Raw genomic sequence first — 19,255 nt, 5'->3', positions numbered from 1 at the left:
AAATAAAAGTTGTCTGTGAGACAAGGATATCCATCTCTTGTATTGTCACTGATCCTGTCTGAGAGGGACATTGTCCAGTGAAGTCTAGAGCAATCCATAAGTCTGCATGCTTTCAAAAAAAAAAGGAAAAGAAGGTGCAAACACACAATACATACATACAGAACAGGATAAAGATGGACAACACTTAGTGTGCTATTTCTGATCTAGTTCAGTTTCAGGGCTGTAACTCACTGGAGAAAGCAGTCTCTGAGGTTAACACACACACACGTTAAATAACATTCCTTCTGCTCTCTTTAGAAGGAAAACAGGTTTTCAAGTAAAAGGATTTCTGCAACAAGAGCTCTGGTGTTGATCTTCACACAGATGGTGCTTATTAGAGAGGTTTCAATTCCCAACAAACTATTTAAAGCACCACCTGATCTGCAATTTAGCACCTCTCTCAAATTTCCAGGTCCTCTCTCAAATAAACAGCAATAATTCACATTGTGGGACTGGGACCTTACTTCATTTATATTTACAGATGGGCTCCAGGCAGACCGTGTGGTGTCACCCTGGGTTTTTGAGATTTCTAGAAAGGCCTTCTGATATTGACATTTTTGTAAAGAACTTTCCCACACACTTTTCTGTAAACAACTTATAGTTTACATTCTTGTGAAAACGGACATTGTTGATGGACTGCTGGTTAAGCCAGTGTCTGTGGAGAGGTGGCACTGTCACCCTCCAATCCACTGTCACCTTTGTAAAACTATAAATTATGGAGTCAGAGAATAAACGCCCTCTTTTCCTTCTCACCTGGAGAGCGGTGCGTGTGTGCGTTCTTTCGTGTCCTACAGCGACAGTGTGGGGAGCAAGATCAGCCACCCTGCTGAGCTCCCTGAGCAGGACAGGTCCCTTTGTGCCTGCCATGCCAGTGGCACCCCTCCTGGGGGTCTGCCATGGGTCTGATGCGGGAGGGTGCTGACAAAAGAGCCGAGCCCATCTGGGACAGCAAACATGATGCCACTTTCAGGAAGCTGAGTCGCCTTCACTGCTGTTCCCACCCCCTGCCTTTGGCAATTGCAAGGCCCCTCTCTCTTGCCAGACCAATGCCTGCTACAAACACCCCTTATATCAAATGCTGCTGCAGAAGTATTGCCCCAGTCAGCAATCTTAGGACAAGAAGGAACAAGGCCGTTTGTGCCGAGTTACTGCTGCAAGGCGACTGTCTCAGTGATGGTGAAGCCCTTCCGTGTTCAGTGCTGTGGCTTTGTCCCAGGTGCCATGGTAGGTGGTCCAGCTGTGGCTGTGAGCCTCCTCAGGGCACATTATCTTTTACTGGCTCCCTTGTACGTTTCTGATATGTCTGATGTAATTCTTGGGCACTCATTCCCCGGAGGCTAGCTTTGTTGCTCTCCTGGGTCGAGGTCAGGAGTGCCAAAGGGTAAGGCTTGCTTAGAGCTGCTGTTAATAATGACGGAGCCTACGGAAGAGACTTGTATTCCTCTCCTATCTTTTAATAGCAATTTTCTATATCTTATCTTAATCTGCCATATCCTGTGCAGGCAGACAGGGAGGTTAAACTGCAGCTGTGTTTCTTTGGCTGTCTTCTATTCTTGCACCCTCTGTCACTTTTCTGTTTATTTGAAGTTGACTGCACTGAACTCAGTCAAATTTCTGAATGCTCACCCTTCCCAAACACCCACACTTTTCTATACTTATACCATTCTTCATTTTAGGTTCCTCTCTTTTGGTGCTTTGAAAGTGGGATTTAGCAAGTCAGGGTCCTAACCCCTCTGGGGTAAATGCAGAGGCATTGCTCTGCCTCTGTCAGATACAGAAAACAGCAGTTTCCTGTTTGATAAGGACTTTTAAATCTACAAGTTGCTTTCTGATCTTCAGAGGAGGCACATAGATGTACAATGTGTATTTCAATTTCCCTCTTGATACTAATTATTCTTCTTCAGAGCAATACTAACTTATACAGAATCTTATCAAGCCAGCTGATTTCAAAGCCAAGGGGAAGGAAATTATGGGCCAAAAGAGCAAATATTTATTTAATTACTTTTATTAAAATAAAAATATCATGCATTAATACGCATTAGACATTTCTGAGAACCAGTAATATGAAGATTAAGACTACATAATTTCTGCATAAAATAGGTTGAGCTGGTAAAACATGCAGCCTATGTACTGGAAGGATCTGGATGGAAAGATGAAAATGAGAAAGGTGCTATTGTGGCTTTTTTTTTTCTGTGTACAAAATTATTCTTTAAAGACAAAAATGATTTCATTTACTAATTGTGATACCAGGGACCTATCCAGACTGAATGCATACTGACAGTTCCAGCTCCTCTCTTTTTTACCGTCTTGCCAATGCAGTGTATTTTGCTCTGTTATGTTGAAGACCCTGCAATTCCTTTAATCTTTGGCAACCACATGTTCCACCAGTTGGATATTACACACCCATACTCAGGGTACACTGGGGCTTCATTTGGCTGCCTTTGCTAACACAATTTCTCTTCCTGCCTAGTAAAGTACAACAATTCAAGTCATCAGTGTGACTCTGCTTGAGACTTTATTTTGCCTTAGCTATGCACTTTGGAAGTGGCCAACACGATAGCTTCATGTGCCACATGGATCAGCCTTTGAGGGATTGCTTTCACTCTGCTCTTGTCATGGAAGTGAAGTGGGAACCTGACACATAAAAGAGCAGCTTTTTTTAGGCCCTGATAAGCAGCACCTGGGCTTTCATATTGCACTTCTACTGGTCACAAGGGTTGCCTGTATTATTGCTCATATTATGAAACTCCAGCAGTGTGCATGCAGAGAGCCAAAGAGTCTTGAAGAGAGGAAAGAGTGCTGTTACTAGCTTCACTAAGCTCTGGATAAATCCCCAAGGTGACAAATTTTACCAGAAAAAAAAAATCTAAGTCCATCAATAAAGAACCCTTACTGTGAGTTCTCCTCTGGCTACAAGCTACAAGCTAGCCACTGCTTTTTGTTCCCCCCAAATACAACAGTATATTACAATAAAAGTCCTCCAAAAATTAAAAACGATTAAAAAGAATAATATACACCTCATTTTTCCATCGCTCATATACAAACAATCTTTGATCAACAGTATAAACCATTAAACCATATAAAAGTCAAAAGTTTCTTATTTTACAAATAGTGCTTTCATAGTTGAGTAACTTTACAATGCTCTGAGGGTACCATCTGTATCTGTGGAAATATTGCTTGACAGTTTATTAAAACCAAGTCATCATACCTTATATTCAGTTGATTGCATCAATACAAAGCAGCCTAAAATGGGCAATGGATCCATAGGATCTCTGATTATTGTGAGGGATTTTCAAAAATCACTCAACATTAGCCTCGTTTTATACTTTCAGTGTAATCAATTGAAACATCCCATTAATTTCAAGGAGAACACTATCAGGAATGTAGGATTAAAAAGGGAACGTAGGTACGTGAGCCAAGCCTCCTACCATTGTAGACAACTGCTTTGATTATTCCCTTTAATAAAATATGAGGATAACATTGATGGTAGTTGCAAGTGCACACTCTCCAGCTAGCTTGTGGGAGGTAAGGAGAAGAATCTGGAGAAATTCCAGCCTGACTGGAAATGATGTACTCAATTGGCTGTGTAGGAACAACACTTTCTACCAGTCCAGTTGTTAGAGGCATTTTTGATTTCTGGTTTATTTTTCTTTTGATTTCTGGTTTTCACCTTATTAATCAGAAAAATCCATTACTTCAGAGTGAGACATAGAAAGAGACCATAGGACCTGTGCTGCTGCATGTACAGACAGCCCCATCTGCACCATGTTAGAAGATGACAGCAAAGTTGATGAAGTACCAGCCCCAAATCTTGGCTGAAGGTGTTCAGCATTCTGAATGCTGACTTCATCGGTGCAACAAGCGCGGTGTGTGTTGCCAGGTAGATCTTTAGTTGCCAATTTTTTCCCTTGGAAAACCCATATTTGGATGCTATTGAGGGCTTAGCTTGACCACTAACTGTGGGACTGCCAACTAGGGCTGCATTTTTCTCTCCCTGCACAAAAAGAAGGGCTTGCACCAACCCACAATTCTCGGTCCACATGGCCATGGTGATAGAGGTGGTGATCTGCCTCCAACAGACATCAAATGTAGGCAGGAGATGTGGCAGAAGGCAAAGCATATCATGGAAGGTCTGTGATTTCAACTCCCCTGCATAATTAAAGTAATGCATAACCAAAAGTGTTACTGTTTTAAAGTCTCACTGCCTGCCTACACACTTCCTCACACAAAGAAGTTATTTTATCATGCCTCATCTTCACATCATCATATTTTTTCCTGATACCGAGCCAAAATATCATTTATTTGCTTCTTTTTTTCTTGCCTGTGTCTCTGTTTAGATATTGCATTAAGTGCAATACAAAGTAGAGGTTGTAGGTTTGGCCCTGAAGTGGTACATGGTCCTGATATTCAGTTTGGTTTTCTATGGACAGGCCTCACCCTCCTGCCAAGCTCTCTTTGCTCAGTGGAGGTCTGACCCTGCCCCAGTGAAGGGTGCAGCTCTGTAGTTCTTCTCTATAAAAAGAGGCTGTGGAAGTGGTGATCAATACCTTATTTCTTTAAAGCAAGAAAACAAGACGTAACATCTTTGGTCCTAATGCAGCCCATTTAACAAGCTACTTGAAAATGTCAAGTTTTTCTTTTGTATAAACTTTTTTTTTAAATTATTTAAAAAGGCTTCTTGAAAGTTGTATGTCAGAACAAAGAGGGAACACTTATAAGAAGAAAGCTAGAAAATGGGATCCCAATATAAAAATTTGAACCAGTGGTGATAAAACATTACAAAGCAGTCTTGTTAAGTGTTCTACACAGAGTCTGACATTTCATGAGTATACAGTTTCCAGCAAGAAGGAGGACACAGGTACATTTTCATGCTTTGTCCTGATTCACGTGTTTTCTCATGGAGAAACTTTGGGGGAAACAATGGCCAGAGTACTATAACTGCTCACTTGACAGGCAGTGGTCATACCAGCAGAAAATGTGGAACCCTGAATGTGAAAAATGAGTGCCTGTCTGGAAATGCAAAATTTCTTCTTGACACCCTGGAGCACCCGCAGACAGACCAAGAACACCCCAGGCACCTTGTGATAGGATTTCTTCAAGGTGTTTGGTGTCCTGTGACATTGTTGTAACCCTAACTACATCCCCCAGGGAAGAGGAGAGATACCCCGTAGTACAAATGCCACGTACATTGGTTTTCACACAAGCAATCTCTGCAACCCCCTTCACATCAAGCTGGGCTCAGGGACAGGAGCACCTGTACCTGCAGGAACAGTCAGTGATACCCTGTGCAAACTCAGTAGCTGTCTCAGGTATGGACTGGTCAGCTGCAGCCCTTCCCTGGCATTACACTCCCTATACAAGTCCCTTTCTTTCAAACAGACTGCAGGACCACATTTCCTAATGCTAGGGCAGGCTTTCAGTTGTGGTGAGGTTGGTGGGATGGGGCATCACCCTGAGGCATTCCAGAAACCACCATCCGTTTCCAACTGCTCTCTCTAAAAAAGCTTACTTCAGTGTTGACTGTCAGCTGGGAACAGTAGCAAGCCCCTGGCCTCTGGATGAATTTGCTCAACAAAATCAATTGCAACACGCAGAAAATATCCCAGATCAACTCCCTTTGCAGCAGAAGAAAACAACCCAAGGCCCACAATGAAATCAAGTGCGCTGACACTGTAGACAGTCACTGGAAAAGATCAAAGTAAGATGAAGACTCCTAACTTACATTTTCATACACTTAGAAGTTATGGAAAGTCCTAAATTATTATTGCAAAAGGAGTTCTGTAATAACTACAGCTTTATGATAGATGCTAAGGACTAACTTGTGAGTGTTTTATTTGATCTTCCATGAGAAATACAGTAAAACTGGAAATTTCATCTTTCTCAAGTGGTGAGACTGTTAGCTTTCAGAAGAGGCTTTGGAGTGCTGCATTTCCCTATTTAGCTGTGTCTTTAAAATCAGCCTTTTCTACCCACACCTCCAGCTGACCTTTCAAGTTATTTCTGGATGTTGATTTATGTTGCTTAACCATGGTCTCCTGTATGAGCACACACAATATGCTGGGGTCTCCTGGCTGTTTGGTGCTCAGTGAGTTGCAATGGGAAAACCAGGGCATTTCTGCTGCTCACTTGTGTTTTGTTTTGTTTGGTTTTTTTAATCCTGGTGGAAATGATTTGGTATATTGCTATTATCTGTTACCTGTGAGCACCTGTGCTTCCAGCCACAGCCATTCGCTGCACAGACCCATCTGATCCCAGTGCTGCTGTATCTGCCCCTGCATGAACTACCTAGTTTTTATTTTCTGCTGGCTTTTCAATCATTACTGAGCTGCCAACTACAAATCATGGCTTACAAGATGCCATTTACCAGCAATACTTCACAATATAGAGTTGATCCCGCCAATCTGGAATCTACATTCGTATCAAGAGTTTGTGGTCCTACATCCTCTTTCCTCCTTTTTTGATCAAAAACATCACATTCAAAGAGAGATGTTCTTTCAAACTTAGATTGCTTAGTTTTTAGATGAATCTCCTTGTTTCTAGCAATGAGTTGCTACTGAATCCCTCCTGAATTGTTTTAAAAGGGCAAGCATTAACCTCTATTCATGCTACATAGTGCTGGTGATACATAATGCTATTTCTCAGTGGCTTTCATGTTTTAGCTAAACAGATTAAAATCAGTGAATTCCTTTGTGCAGTAGTGTTTGAAAGATTCTGTGGGAGAATATGCACTATGTGATTTTCTAGTGTTCTGCTTGGAGACATATCATCAGCAAATTGAAAAATTATCTGTGAATTCTGTTAAGATCTTTTTTTAGTTTTATGTACATTTCTGCCAGGGCAGTGGGTGGGGAAAAGCAGCACTGCCTGTGTGCACATGTTGCACACGTGTGAGAGCAACACAACAAATCTGCTCCCAGGAATGCAAGGAGAAATCTGCTGCTAATTGGACGTGGGAACTGAATTTTGGTTACTGTTTTAAATAAAAGCCACTGATGATCCAAGTAAAACATTGCATCTTCCACGCTGCTGTGTCTGGGACTTGGTCATGGTGAGACACATCTACCAAACAGAACAGTCTCTGGATTCTGACCCAACATGCCACTTCACCCTGTACTGTAGTGGGACCCGTCAGCTGTACATATACAAACTGCTAATACATGTTTCCTAAAAAAGGGCTCATTTCACATGACTGAAGGTCTCCTTTCCTCAGTAATTCTGTAAAAATAGTGCTCTAAGGATTTGCTGCTTGGTCCTGGACTTCAGATGCAGTACCTAAACTGAAACACATAATGATTCTAAACACAGCAGCAGCATAAATTTGACTGTTTCTTGCTACTTAATATAGACTACAGATCCTCTCCAAGTCAGCTGCTTATGCTACCCTCAAGCAAGTTGCCAACATTCAACTAGTTAAGGGCCTTTGTCCCCAAATGAGAATTTCCTTTCTGATCTAGTGGTTTGATTGAAACAGCACTGCCAAGCTGCTGGTGGGATGCATCTAAAGTACTGACTAAATTCACACTTTAGGCACTTTATTCCTCCTACATTCATAAGAAATGTTAGTGATGGAATAATTTTATGGGTCACTGGAAAGAGTAGCTGCTTTTGCTGCTGTGACTGATTTATACCGTCAAGCCAAAATCTTAGCCTTGCCTTGCCTGCCCATACCACACTGATAACCAGAATGCTACATATTTCAAAGAAGCAGTAGGTAACCCTGTGCTTCAGAAGAGAGAGATAATATTTTCCATCACTCTAGGTTATTCTTTCTTTCTTTCCTTAATTCATCCTTCTGCATTGCCAGAATAGTAACCCCAAAGGGGCATGTAACCAGCCCCAGTCTCTGCCCCAGCATGGGACAACAACTGGTAGTATTTTGCCTTGAAGTGAGTGAAATGTACTACTTAGATAGTACCCCTTTTCTTTGCCAAATGTATTAGGGAAAATTATTTCTGCTTTAAGTCCCTTTAAAATGGGAAATAAAGCTGCTCGGCCAGAACTACCTGTGTTTCTTGCCTTAGTCAAGTTTAATTTAGTATAGTTCTTCCAGTCTATCTTGTGAGTGCTCCAATTTGCCATTATTTGCATTTCCTTGACATTTAATTGAAGTCTGTTAAACATTATCTGACACTTCATTTTTCAGTTACGGCAACATCTTTAACAGTTTTGTTGAAGAAGAAAGGCATTTTGACAACTTGACAGCTGCATAAGGGATCAATGCAAAAAAAAGTCTTGGGTTTGACCATCAGAAAACAGACTAGTGAGCACTTTATAATCATGTATAGGTGACTTGGAGGCGTGTTCCTCTTGTCAGTTTGTAGCAGTAGTGGTCAGCAGGTGATGGATGCATTGTGTGATTTTGCTCCTTGTGCTAGTTTTCCCCAGACCATTCCACTCCATACTGCCCTGGGCACAATTGCCCATACGTCCCTCAGATGCACTTCTCACCTTTGGGCCAAAAGGCAGTGTATGGAGCCAATTTGTAAAAATCTGGTGGTTTGGAATAACAGTTTCAGTTCCAGGAGATTTGGAACATAATTCTTTTCCCTGCTGGTGATCTGAGCAACACTTAGCAGTACAAGCATCTGATCATGTAAAAGATCCAAAACCTCTGTTAGAAACATTTATAAAAATACAGAATGTAGAAAGGAATTTGACTGTACAATGTGTACAGTCTCGAGTTCATCCCAGAGTGGCTTTTTACCATGCTACCATTTGAAAATGAAAGGAATGCATCCATATTTCTTCAGTCCAGGAAGATCCTGCTCCATCCCAACATGCATCTGAGCACAGGCTATGGGCCTCAGTTATTACATGGAAATGGGCAAGGAAAGACCCAAACTACCATCAGACAGGCTTTGCAGTTTCAAAGCCCCATGCTGAAAAGCAGAGGTGCTTTTTGATGCATTGTGGTTGCCATTTGGTCTGAGCCAGAGTCCACTCTTGCAGCAGTCAACAGTTCACTTATCCAGCTTGCCTTGCTGCAAGAAGAAATTCTCAGTGGTCATGCTGAGGCTTCAATGTATTCACTTTTTGGTGCCGCTACCCTCAAGTACTCTGGGTTTTCTGCTGCGGGAACTTTCAAGAGACCATTAGATTTGGTTTCCTTCGGTAAGAAGTCCTGCTGGTAGTCAGGATTGTCCAGGTTTATTTGGTGGTTGCCCGCCTGGATCCAGTAGGGAGAGCTCTCAAAGACTGTCTTGGTCAGGGGAGACTGGTTGGTGTTGAGATACTCAGGGTTGTCCACAGCTGTGCTGTGTGAATTCTGGTAGCTGGAGTCTGTGGGAACCTTTGAGTTTGCTGTGAGAGAGAAGTTGTTGTAGATTGGATTCTGGACTGCTGAGGCAGATGCTTTCTTGGGCACCAATTGGTTTACATACTCTAAAATGAAAAGAAAATGAAAATGAGAAGGAATGAAAAGGAAGATATAAAATTAATGCAGACATTTGTGTCACTTGACATTTAGTCTCAACCCAGCTGCCACTTGTTCTTTGCACATGGCACGTCTCTGAACTTCCCACAGTGGAAAAGAGCCAAAGGCAGGGACTGCCACTCTGGGGCACCAATCATGCTGCCCTGAGGTTCACCTCCAAGAATTTTGTTTGCCAACCAGCAGAAAGATGGTTTGGACCATGAGACAGTGAGATAGCTACTGCTGATTTTAGTGGCGCGTGGGTGGCTGTGTCCCAGATAGTGTTCTGAAATGGCAGTTTAGGAGGTTAGCTGCCAGAAGCTGTTTCCCTGGAAAAAATGTTTAGAGATGAGAAAAATGCCTAGAAAATGCAGGACTGGCAGAAACAGTGACTCCACATTTCACATCAGTGCTATTCCTCGCAGGGCCTTTCACCCTTTTTAGCTACGGCATATTCTTGGAATGGTGGTTGGGATTTTTAAAGGATGCAAAGCATCATCACTGCATTATCCAGCCCCATCTCCCTCAGTGTTCTCTGGCTCTCTCTCTCTGGCCGCCTACACTGTAAGTCCACGTGAAACCATGAACTGCCTTCTGTGGATTAAGTTCTGAAAGCAATGAAACAGCCATAAAGCTCTTTATATTGTTTAAATGGTAAAAAAAAAATGAAACCAAATTTTTAGAGGCTATTTTCTCAAGTAGAAAGCTTTAAACATATAGCCACACATGCAAACTCCCTGCCTAGATGGCACACATGACTAACATAAGGAATCTGGCTCATGAGGGAACTGAAATGAGAAATGGTTAGAAGCAGGCAGATAAAGGCTAGGAAAATGGTATGTGAACACTTTTCCACTCCCATTTACTGAGCCGGAAGGGTTGAAAGCATTTGAATTGCTTCATTTCTACAGAAAAGGAAGGAAAATTATTATATTTGCAAGCAAAAGGCTTGTGAATGAGTGTCCATGGGATGGAAAAACAGGAAAAGTACTCACCTGGGGCTGGTAGGAAGCTGTCATCTAAGCTGTCCTCCAAGAAAGCGCCTGTTGGGTCTGAGCTATACCTCTGGACAAAGCTGTCTTCCCGCACAGGGTGCCCCTGCTAGGATGAAAGTAGAGAAAAACAATATTAAAGGGACTGATTTGTAGAAGCTGATCCACATAGGAGGATTTACTCCATTATTAAAGGTCATTCTACTTACCCCGTTCCTGTCAATGCAGGTTGTAGCAGAGTTGTTGCTGGTAGCACTCTTAAAAGACAGAGAAAGAAAACACAGACATTATGAGAAGCAGTTAACTCATAACATTTCACATCACATTTCCACAGTGGAAAATTTTCATACCAATGAACTCAAGAGAGGAGTGCGAGACGTTGAAGGGCTGTTGAAAAAGCCCTGGTGTGGCACGAGGTACTCATCTGCATCCACTATATCCTCCATGTCCTCCTCCTCCATCAGGGTGCGATAAAACTTGGAGTCCGTGGGGCTGGGCAGGTGCATCCTGTCATCTCCCTGTTGAAAAAGTCAGCATGAGACAAGACTTGCAGACTCCTTTCAAGCCCTCATTCTCCCCTTCTCTCTGAGACAAAGTAATTTAACAAGAGGCTCAAGATCTCAAGATGCAAAATCTTGATTCACAAAATGTTCTGAGTTGGAAGGGACCCACAAGGCAAGTCCAATGTTTAAGTAAATGGCCCATTCAGAGATCCATGTGTTTAACCAAATTTACCAAGAGTTTAGGGGAACCTAGGCCTGCAGTCTCAGTCCATGTGCTGTAAAATAGCTGCATTTTGAAGAGGATCCAACTCTGTTTTCCTCTCATGGACTGTTGCTGGTCCTAGACTGAGACCAGTACTAAGGAAATAGTGACCAATCTTGAAATTTTGTTTGTGGCTCTAGCTGAATGAGTTAAAACCTGGAAAGCAACAATAAATCTGGCCTTCAGTTATCCACATCATATGTTCGCATAGGCATTACTAGTTACTTTGGGCCTCAGATGAAATGCCCATCAGAGGTCTTCCCACCACTGTGGTTAGTACCTGAATAACAAGATAGCGTGGAGGGTCACGGGCCATTTTTGAGAATTCAGCTATCAGCTCACGGAACTTGGGACGGCTGTCTGCATCGATCATCCAGCCTGCAGGAAAAACAACGCGCAAACAAAATTGTCTTGGGTCATCAAACACAGAGTTTAAAATTAATATAACAGCAAAAAAGCGGTGCCATGTGTGTAGCAAAGAAAGGAGCTACCCCTAAGGGACCACCACAAAAAGTTAATTCACCAGCCACGGGTGAATTTCAGCATTTAAAATGCAGATCTTGGCAGTTTTGGGAAGACAGAAATAAAACACCACATTGGAAAAGCTTCAGGCTGAGTCTATCTCCACCTGGGCAGGTAGGTCCCACCTGAGGGATAATCCCAATTAGTTTGCTTTGAAAAAAGCTTTGAAGGAGAGGAAGCAAACTAACACCAGTGGGTGCCTGCAGAGGTACCAGGATTTGACTGTCTGACAGTCACTGGACTGCTTCATGAAGTCCTGGGAAGCCTACAGCAGAGGCCTCCCTCTGTACCAGATGTCTTCTAAAATACAAAACATCCTCACTGTAGACATATTGAAAGATTACTGCAACTAAGCTGTATTTAATTAGTAAACTGACTTCAACAAAATTAAGTCCTTACAGCTGAGTTTGGATCAATGCTAGAAGAGATTTCAAATATAGATACTGGAGGTTTTGCATGTGATATGAGTTAGGAAACACACATTTTCTGTAATCAACTAACAGATGAGCTGATCTAGAGACTCTTGTGTTTAAAATAAAAATAATAAAGGTCAAGCTTAGTATGTCTAGAGGAACTCAGAAGAAACAGCCTATCTGTATTAATGGGAAAATGAAGTGGTAATATGCCTTCTGAAATCTGCATTAGACAAAGACATCCACATTAGACAAAATCTCATCATTTCCAGTGACCTTTCACCATGCTAGAAATATCATTCCCCACTAATTCAAAAAGAAATGCTTCTTGCTATTAGCCAAAACTGAGCGTTTGGGAGCAGCTGTTCTTGCAGGAGCAGAATCTACTGTTTCTGACTTTATCTCTAAGTTGCCTATATTTAAATGCTAGATTTTAAATTCAAAAATTAGTAATTATTTTACAATAACTTTGAACATTTCACTTTATGTTTTCTGATTATAAAAGAGGTGACTGAGAATCCTGAATTCCTTGAGATAAAAAGGCACAGCTTCAATAGGGTCTGCACTGTAGCCTGCAAACATGAGGTGACCAGAGCAGCAAAACATGTGCAACTGAGTCCTGTGCCAGGAGGAAGGCTCAGCCCCCAGATCCTCACGCTCTTGCATTTAAATTCAGTGTAATGGCATGGAAAGGATGGGGACACTCCACTGGCTGTGTTTTACAAGCAACAGGTACCAGATTAGATGCCTGGCAAAATGCCTCCTTTCTACATCTGGACTGGCCCTAATGAAAGATAGGGGCTGAGGTGTCAGTAGGGTTCAGAATCTCCTCTGAGGAGAGGTTTCTAAGACATTGCTTTGCGGTCTGGGCACCTCCCAGGCTAGGTGCACACTTCTGGATGCAGTTCCTGTTGCCCTCTGAGCACAGGATCAGGCTCCCCTTGTGTGATGCTTGTCCCACCACAGCAGTATGTGTGTGCTCTAGGATTCCCCAAAAGTGCTGCACTACGGAGTGTTCATGGTTTCGGGAACAGGTACGTGTTGCTCCAGTGAGAAGGTCTTAAATGCCACCTAGTGGGCTGCTTATCACATCCTCACAGCGGTGAGCAGGGATGTGGCAGACATGGCCTAGAGATGTGCAGGAATCCAGGCAGTAATCTGACATTTAGTAGATGATATAGATGGAAAAGGGGTTTGAGGTTCAGAAACCCTTTGACATGCCCTAAACCAGCCAAAAAGTGCTTCAGAAACCCTCTGCTCTTGAGCTACTATACTGCAACAACTGCATGCCAAAAAGGGACCAGCCAAAAATGAGGAAGAAATTTGAAAAAGAAGGCTGAATCCTCATGTGTATCTAACATTATGATTGTGCCTGCACTCCTGACAGTCCTTTAGTAATAATCCACCCATGTGCTTGCAGTGAGAAGCACATTACTGAACCAAGGGGGAGCTTGGAGGAGAAAGCAGGGCTGATTTTACTTCCTAAACATACAAAACCAGAGTATGAGGCAAAGTGGTTGGTGTCATGCTAATTTATAGTGCCTGACGATATAGGTTTAAAATAATTGACATATCAGTCAGTAGTGTGAATAGTGAAAAAAGCATTAGTTGTTTGAATGAGTGACTCATGAAGCCTGTGCTCCCATGCTCCTAGGTAAAGCTCAAGGCGTGGGAACACACTCTGGTGTCACCACTCTTTTCACACAACCCTGTTTCTGTGCCATTACCAGGAAGGCAGCATGAAATGCAACTGAGTTACTGATTCAGCTCAGATGGTGAGCAGCCGCAAGCGCAGGTGTGAACTCACATTTGACCATGATCATGTACACGTCGATGGTACAGATGGGCGGCTGCGGCAAACGCTCGCCCTTCTCCAGCACAGAGGAGATCTCACTGGCAGGGATCCCTTCATACGGCTTGGAACCAAACGTCATCAGCTCCCAAACTGTCACACCTGCAGGGTGGGAAGAGAAGATCATGAGAGAAACTGCCAGGAGCTGGACTGCTCAGCCTGGGTGCGGAGAGGTGGCGAGCAGAGATGGGTCCCCTGGAAGCACTGCTTTGACAGAACCCCAGCTTGAGAGACCATTTTCTGCCATGATTTTATAAAGAGATTAATATAATGCTTTGAAATCATTCTGCTTCCATCTAAGGTTTTGCTTTCTTCCTTTTTTTTTTTTAATTTTTTTTTTTTTTTTTTTTAAATCTACGAACTTCCTGGCCCCACAGAAAGGAAATGCAGGTTACTGTGTCCCAACCCCAACACAGCAAGTGGTTTTAAAAATGGAAGTTCTCTTTTTGTTTGAAAACAATCTCTCTGGAGACGAGCAAAAGCAGTTTTTGAAAGACGTGCAAACCAGCTGCCTAAGCGTCATTTGCTGACATACCATGGACTCCTGTGATGTAGCTGTTGTGATTGTCCAGTAGCTTAGGATACAAAACAAGATTTTGGATGCCAAGATCCATAAATGGATTAAGAAGACCAGAGGCTGTACTGTTTCAAAAAGGACATAGGATCTGACCATCTGCATTAAATATTTTCCAGGAATATAAGAACCCCTGAGGGAGGAAATTTTGCAATAGATTGCTCTGAAGTTTCCTTTCTGTTCCTTTCTTTCAAGCTGGCTTTATGAACTATACCAAATACAAAATAAATTCTCTAAGGAGGTTATCACACTGCTTCCCTTTTAGCATTGTCCTCAGTACCAGCACAGCATTAGCATTTTAGGTCTCAGCAGTGTTACACTGATTGACACCAACTGATAGTGTGGCCAGTGATTTTAAGTCCTCCTAGTTATCCATCTCTATTGCCAGCTCCATTATAATTCCTGTGAAGCTGCTGAAGAAAAACTTTAACAGAACTCCAGCAAACAGACCAGAGTTTCTTACCTGTGGCCCCTTTCAGGGGAGGACTCATTACCTAAAGCATATTCTGTGAAACATCTTACACCTCACTCACATGCAGTTTAATGGGGATTTTAATTTGTTGAATAGGTGATTTGGGCACTGTGTTTATATGTTTGATCTCTTGCTATTCTCACAATGCAAAGTAAAAGGCCAGTAGAGAGTCACCAGCAAATAATGAAATTTTCCAACCCATTTGCAGTAATTGTAACTGCTTTTAAACTCACCATAACTCCAGACATCACTTTGATGAGTGTAAATCCGGTGCAAAATTGACTCCAATGCCATCCATTTAATAGGAACCTAGGAAAATTCACAAAGAATGCTTAAGAAGCTGACCCAAAATTTATCAGGGATGTTTACCACCAGGTGGTGTGTAAATCAATAGTTTGCTTGCAGAAGGAATAAAAACAAAAGCAGCCAAGAGAACCAGCTGAATGGCAGAACAGGCAACTTTTGAGTTTCCCTTTATTATCTTCATATGTTGTGAAGAACCTGAAAACATGTGGAATACTAGGAGTATCAGAAATATCTCTTACTAAACAGTTTTACAATATTTTAAACTGCCAAATAACTACTTTTTAGCCTTCTAAAACAGGACACGAATCCAATCTTAGGTTACATGACTGATCTACACTCATATGGTTTCTATTTATGGCCTCTGCAATATTTGCAAGCAGCTTCTCTTTAATTTCTCAGCAGGACACATTCTCTCCACCAGCACGCAGTACAACACAAAAGCGTGTTGAACCAAGTCTGACAGGTCTTTCTTCTGCTATAAATATACAACATTCCCTTTCTCTTTATAAACTGCACAGTCTTATTGGTGTTGGCTTCACTGATGAATTTTCCCAGACATTCTGGGTGGGAATTTCAAAAGCATTTGCTGCTCTGCTACCTCTGCTCCCACTGCAGTCCCACTGGCCTTTGGGATGCTGCTTTGGCTGATTTCAGAGGACTTCCGCGGGCTTCAAAGGCAGCACGCTGAGATGGCAGCTGAGAGCTTTGAAAAACACACTCTCTTTGCCCCCTCTTTGTTTGAGGCTTGTGTGCAAGCACAAACACCAGCAATGTGCAGTAATTCATTCCTCAGTGTGCTTTACCTTGCCTCCCTCAGCATGATATTCCTTCTCGTCTGCACCGAGCAGCTTTGCCAGCCCGAAGTCCGTGATTTTCACGTGCTGAGGAGTCTTAACAAGGACGTTCCTGGCAGCAAGGTCACGGTGCACCAGGCGCCGCTCCTCCAGGTAGTTCATTCCCTGCAAGGTAACACACTGCTGGTCAGGTCTCACTGGTACACTCAAGTCACCAAACCTCGGCTGCTTTGTGGTAACTACGGACACCACCATGAACACCTTGTAAGTTATCCCACCTGCACTCTCCATTCACATGATGTTTATTGCAAGGTGAGGATGAGGGTTACTATTGTAACATTATTGACTGTTCCTGTTACCCTGCAGGAACCTTCTTGTGGGTCCAGGCCCTGGTGGAGTGATGAAGGAAAAAGACGCAGTAGTGGGTAGAGTAGATAGTAGCAGGGGATCTGGTTCCTTTGGAACAATTCAAGAAATACAAAATCAGGATGGAACTTACAAATAAAGGGACAAAGTCTTCTTTCAGCTGCACTTGTGCAAACCCAATGAGTTCAGGAAAGCACAGTACAGAGTTTAACTGTCCCCTGCCATTATGCGCACACACAAACCCTACAGAGAGTATTTGGACAATTACCCAAAGTTGTTCATATTGTATTTTATTACAGGCAGTGTACTGAGCCTTCTTCCTGCTAACAATGAGGCAGTCCACTGCAAAGGGGAGAAAACAAAAAAATATCATTCTAATTCTGAACTCAGAACTGCATCCATTTTCCAGTTCTCTTTGAAAAAGGCAAGTTCTTCCAGTTTCATTGCCTCCCATGATTAGGCTGGATTTGCCATAGCATACGTGCATTTTTGGTACGACTGCCTCTCAAGAAAGAATATAACTAATTGTGCCGGTTTGACTTCTAAAGCATAAATTTAACAGCTGTGTTTCTGACCACAGAGGTTACTCCCCTTTCCCTCAACACCAGTCTCTTGGTATATGAAATCAAAAAAGTTCCTGATTTCCAAGTTCCTGCAATATCTTTTCCAAAACCCACTATTAGTCCCAGTACATGCATTTCTTCTCGTGGTAGCTTATGCGCTTGTATTTTTATGAAGAGAATTGATAAAAAAATTACTTTTAACCTACAAAGTTAGCACCCAAATGATGGTGTTGATGTCATGGCAGAGGACTGGAGGGAATAATTGCCTTCCATCCTCCACCCGATTCCTAAGCCCACTTTAAAGCCGGACCACCATCGAATCCTCCTTCCAAGTCCCTCAGCAGAACTTCACCCATGCACTGCTAATGTTGCCAAAACAAACCACCCAAACAAACTGGCACAGTGCCACTACGAGCGTGCACTGAATCACACAAATAGATCTTTAGCAAGCAGAGGTCTTGGAACAAAAACTTCTGAGCTGCTGACAGAAAACAGACTATCTTTAAAAAAAAATAATAATTGCGTAATCTAGCCCCCGTAGGACAAAAAAATGCCCTGCTAAAGCTGACTTGCTGCAGAGGCTAATAAGACTCAGAGCTGCTGAAAGGCAGAATATCAGTGTCACACTAAGCTGTTTAGGGTGCTGATGGCTGAAGGCAAGGCTCATGCACGTGCATAACCATACACTGAAAATGTTGAACTGCTGACTTAGAAAGTTCAGCACATCTTTAATTGTGCACAGGTCTGGAGTTTAATCCATTTTTCATCACTAAGCATGAGACCACTGTGTTCAAAGAGCTCCTTCACAGTGTTTCTGCACATGGAGTGTTTATGCTATCATAACATCTTGCCTGGAAGAGAGGACTCCGTACCTCAGGAAAAGATAATGTTTGTAAAAGATGCAAAGAAAACTTATTTCAAAGCTGTGAAAACAGTAATGAAAATAAGCTTCCCAGGGAACTTGCCTCCTGCTGATTAGTCACCAGACCTGTATTTGTTTCAATTCTTTTTTCCACTCATAAAGTGTCAGAGAATGTTCAAAAATCTGGCATAACATTATCAGAGTAGTAACACCAGACACATTGGTGGGAAAAAGCTGTGCATAAGATTTATGAGTGCTTTGAGGAGAACTTCAGTGTGGAGCAGCACAAAGGAGTACGTTGAAGGTCAGGCATCACTGGCGAGGGTAGAAGTTGCTATGGGCAAATGTTCACCCGCCATGAAAAAATCAAACGAAAGCAAACAATTGTGAATGGCAACCTTTTGGGCAAGCAATGCCCCAAGGACCCATTTGGGGATGCATTTTGCCACCTTAAAAATTAACTAGGAGAAGAAGGAGGAGGAGAGAAATATAGCCTCCAGTTCACCCTCCAAAGAGACTGAAACTAGGACAGAGAAGTAATTGATATTAAACAAGAAAGCGAAAGAGTCACAAAAAGTCACAAAAAAAAGCAACTCACATCCCAGGTGGACACATAAATTAGATTTCACTTGTTGTGGAGCAAAATGTAAAAAAAGTACACTGTGAAAAATGTGCTCTATAGACATTTGGTGGATACATTTCTGAGGTCCTCAGCATGTTTCCTGAAAGCAAACCACAGCTAGGCGAGCCTGGCATGTACACAAGGCCTCGAGGGACCGATAAGTTTTTAAGTGTGTGGTTTTCCTGCAGACCAGCATTCCTGAGATAAATAGCATTAAAGCAACCATGCTGTGTGGACACTGCCATCTCATATGACAAATCTCCAACAAACTGCAGTTATTTTTTTGCCAGTTTTGCATTGTTTTTCCATGTTTGCAAATAGCTAACCACCATTATAACGCAGCATATTGGGCTAGAGGCTGTATTGCAGTTCCTTTGCTGCTCTTTGGCAAACAGTACCAGGTGTGATAATGAGTCTTTTATGGCCATTGCAGTTAGATGACAGACCCCAGCTCAGCATCTATGAATTACAAATAGCTCTGGGGTGCCTGAATGCCTTTGGTGAAAGCCAGCCTGATCAAGGACGGAGCTGGTATTCAGTAGTCAGCAGTTTTGATCCCTGGCCTCAGAGATTTCAGCATGAAACTCTCCAAGGCACACAAGAAGATGTATTCAACATCACTGTCCTGTGACATATCCTGAAGAAATCCACTGATGGAAGCAGCATTTTGCCATGGAAATTGACAAATTCTTCTATTGCCT

The 19,255-nt window shown here is 42.5% G+C and overlaps 1 protein-coding gene across 1 annotated transcript in view; it reads right to left on the bottom strand.

Moving 5' to 3' along the window:
* Positions 1-6,875: 6,875 nt before the first annotated feature.
* Positions 6,876-19,255, bottom strand: part of EGFR (epidermal growth factor receptor) — a 151,922-nt gene continuing 139,542 nt past the window's right edge. Inside the window, exons 21-28 of the mRNA XM_084212715.1 lie at positions 16,151-16,306; positions 15,275-15,350; positions 13,951-14,097; positions 11,489-11,586; positions 10,794-10,961; positions 10,653-10,700; positions 10,447-10,552; positions 6,876-9,420 (exon numbers count right to left, since the gene is read on the bottom strand). Coding sequence (XP_084068841.1) covers positions 9,044-9,420; positions 10,447-10,552; positions 10,653-10,700; positions 10,794-10,961; positions 11,489-11,586; positions 13,951-14,097; positions 15,275-15,350; positions 16,151-16,306 — 1,176 coding nt within the window. The 3' untranslated portion in view covers positions 6,876-9,043. The remainder of the gene's footprint in view (positions 9,421-10,446; positions 10,553-10,652; positions 10,701-10,793; positions 10,962-11,488; positions 11,587-13,950; positions 14,098-15,274; positions 15,351-16,150; positions 16,307-19,255) is intronic.

Source organism: Fringilla coelebs, assembly GCF_963513975.1.
Source record: "Fringilla coelebs genome assembly, chromosome: 1".
NCBI lineage: Eukaryota > Metazoa > Chordata > Aves > Passeriformes > Fringillidae > Fringilla > Fringilla coelebs.
Note: the sequence above shows the minus strand (reverse complement) of the source record. Positions and strands in the feature narration are given on the sequence as shown.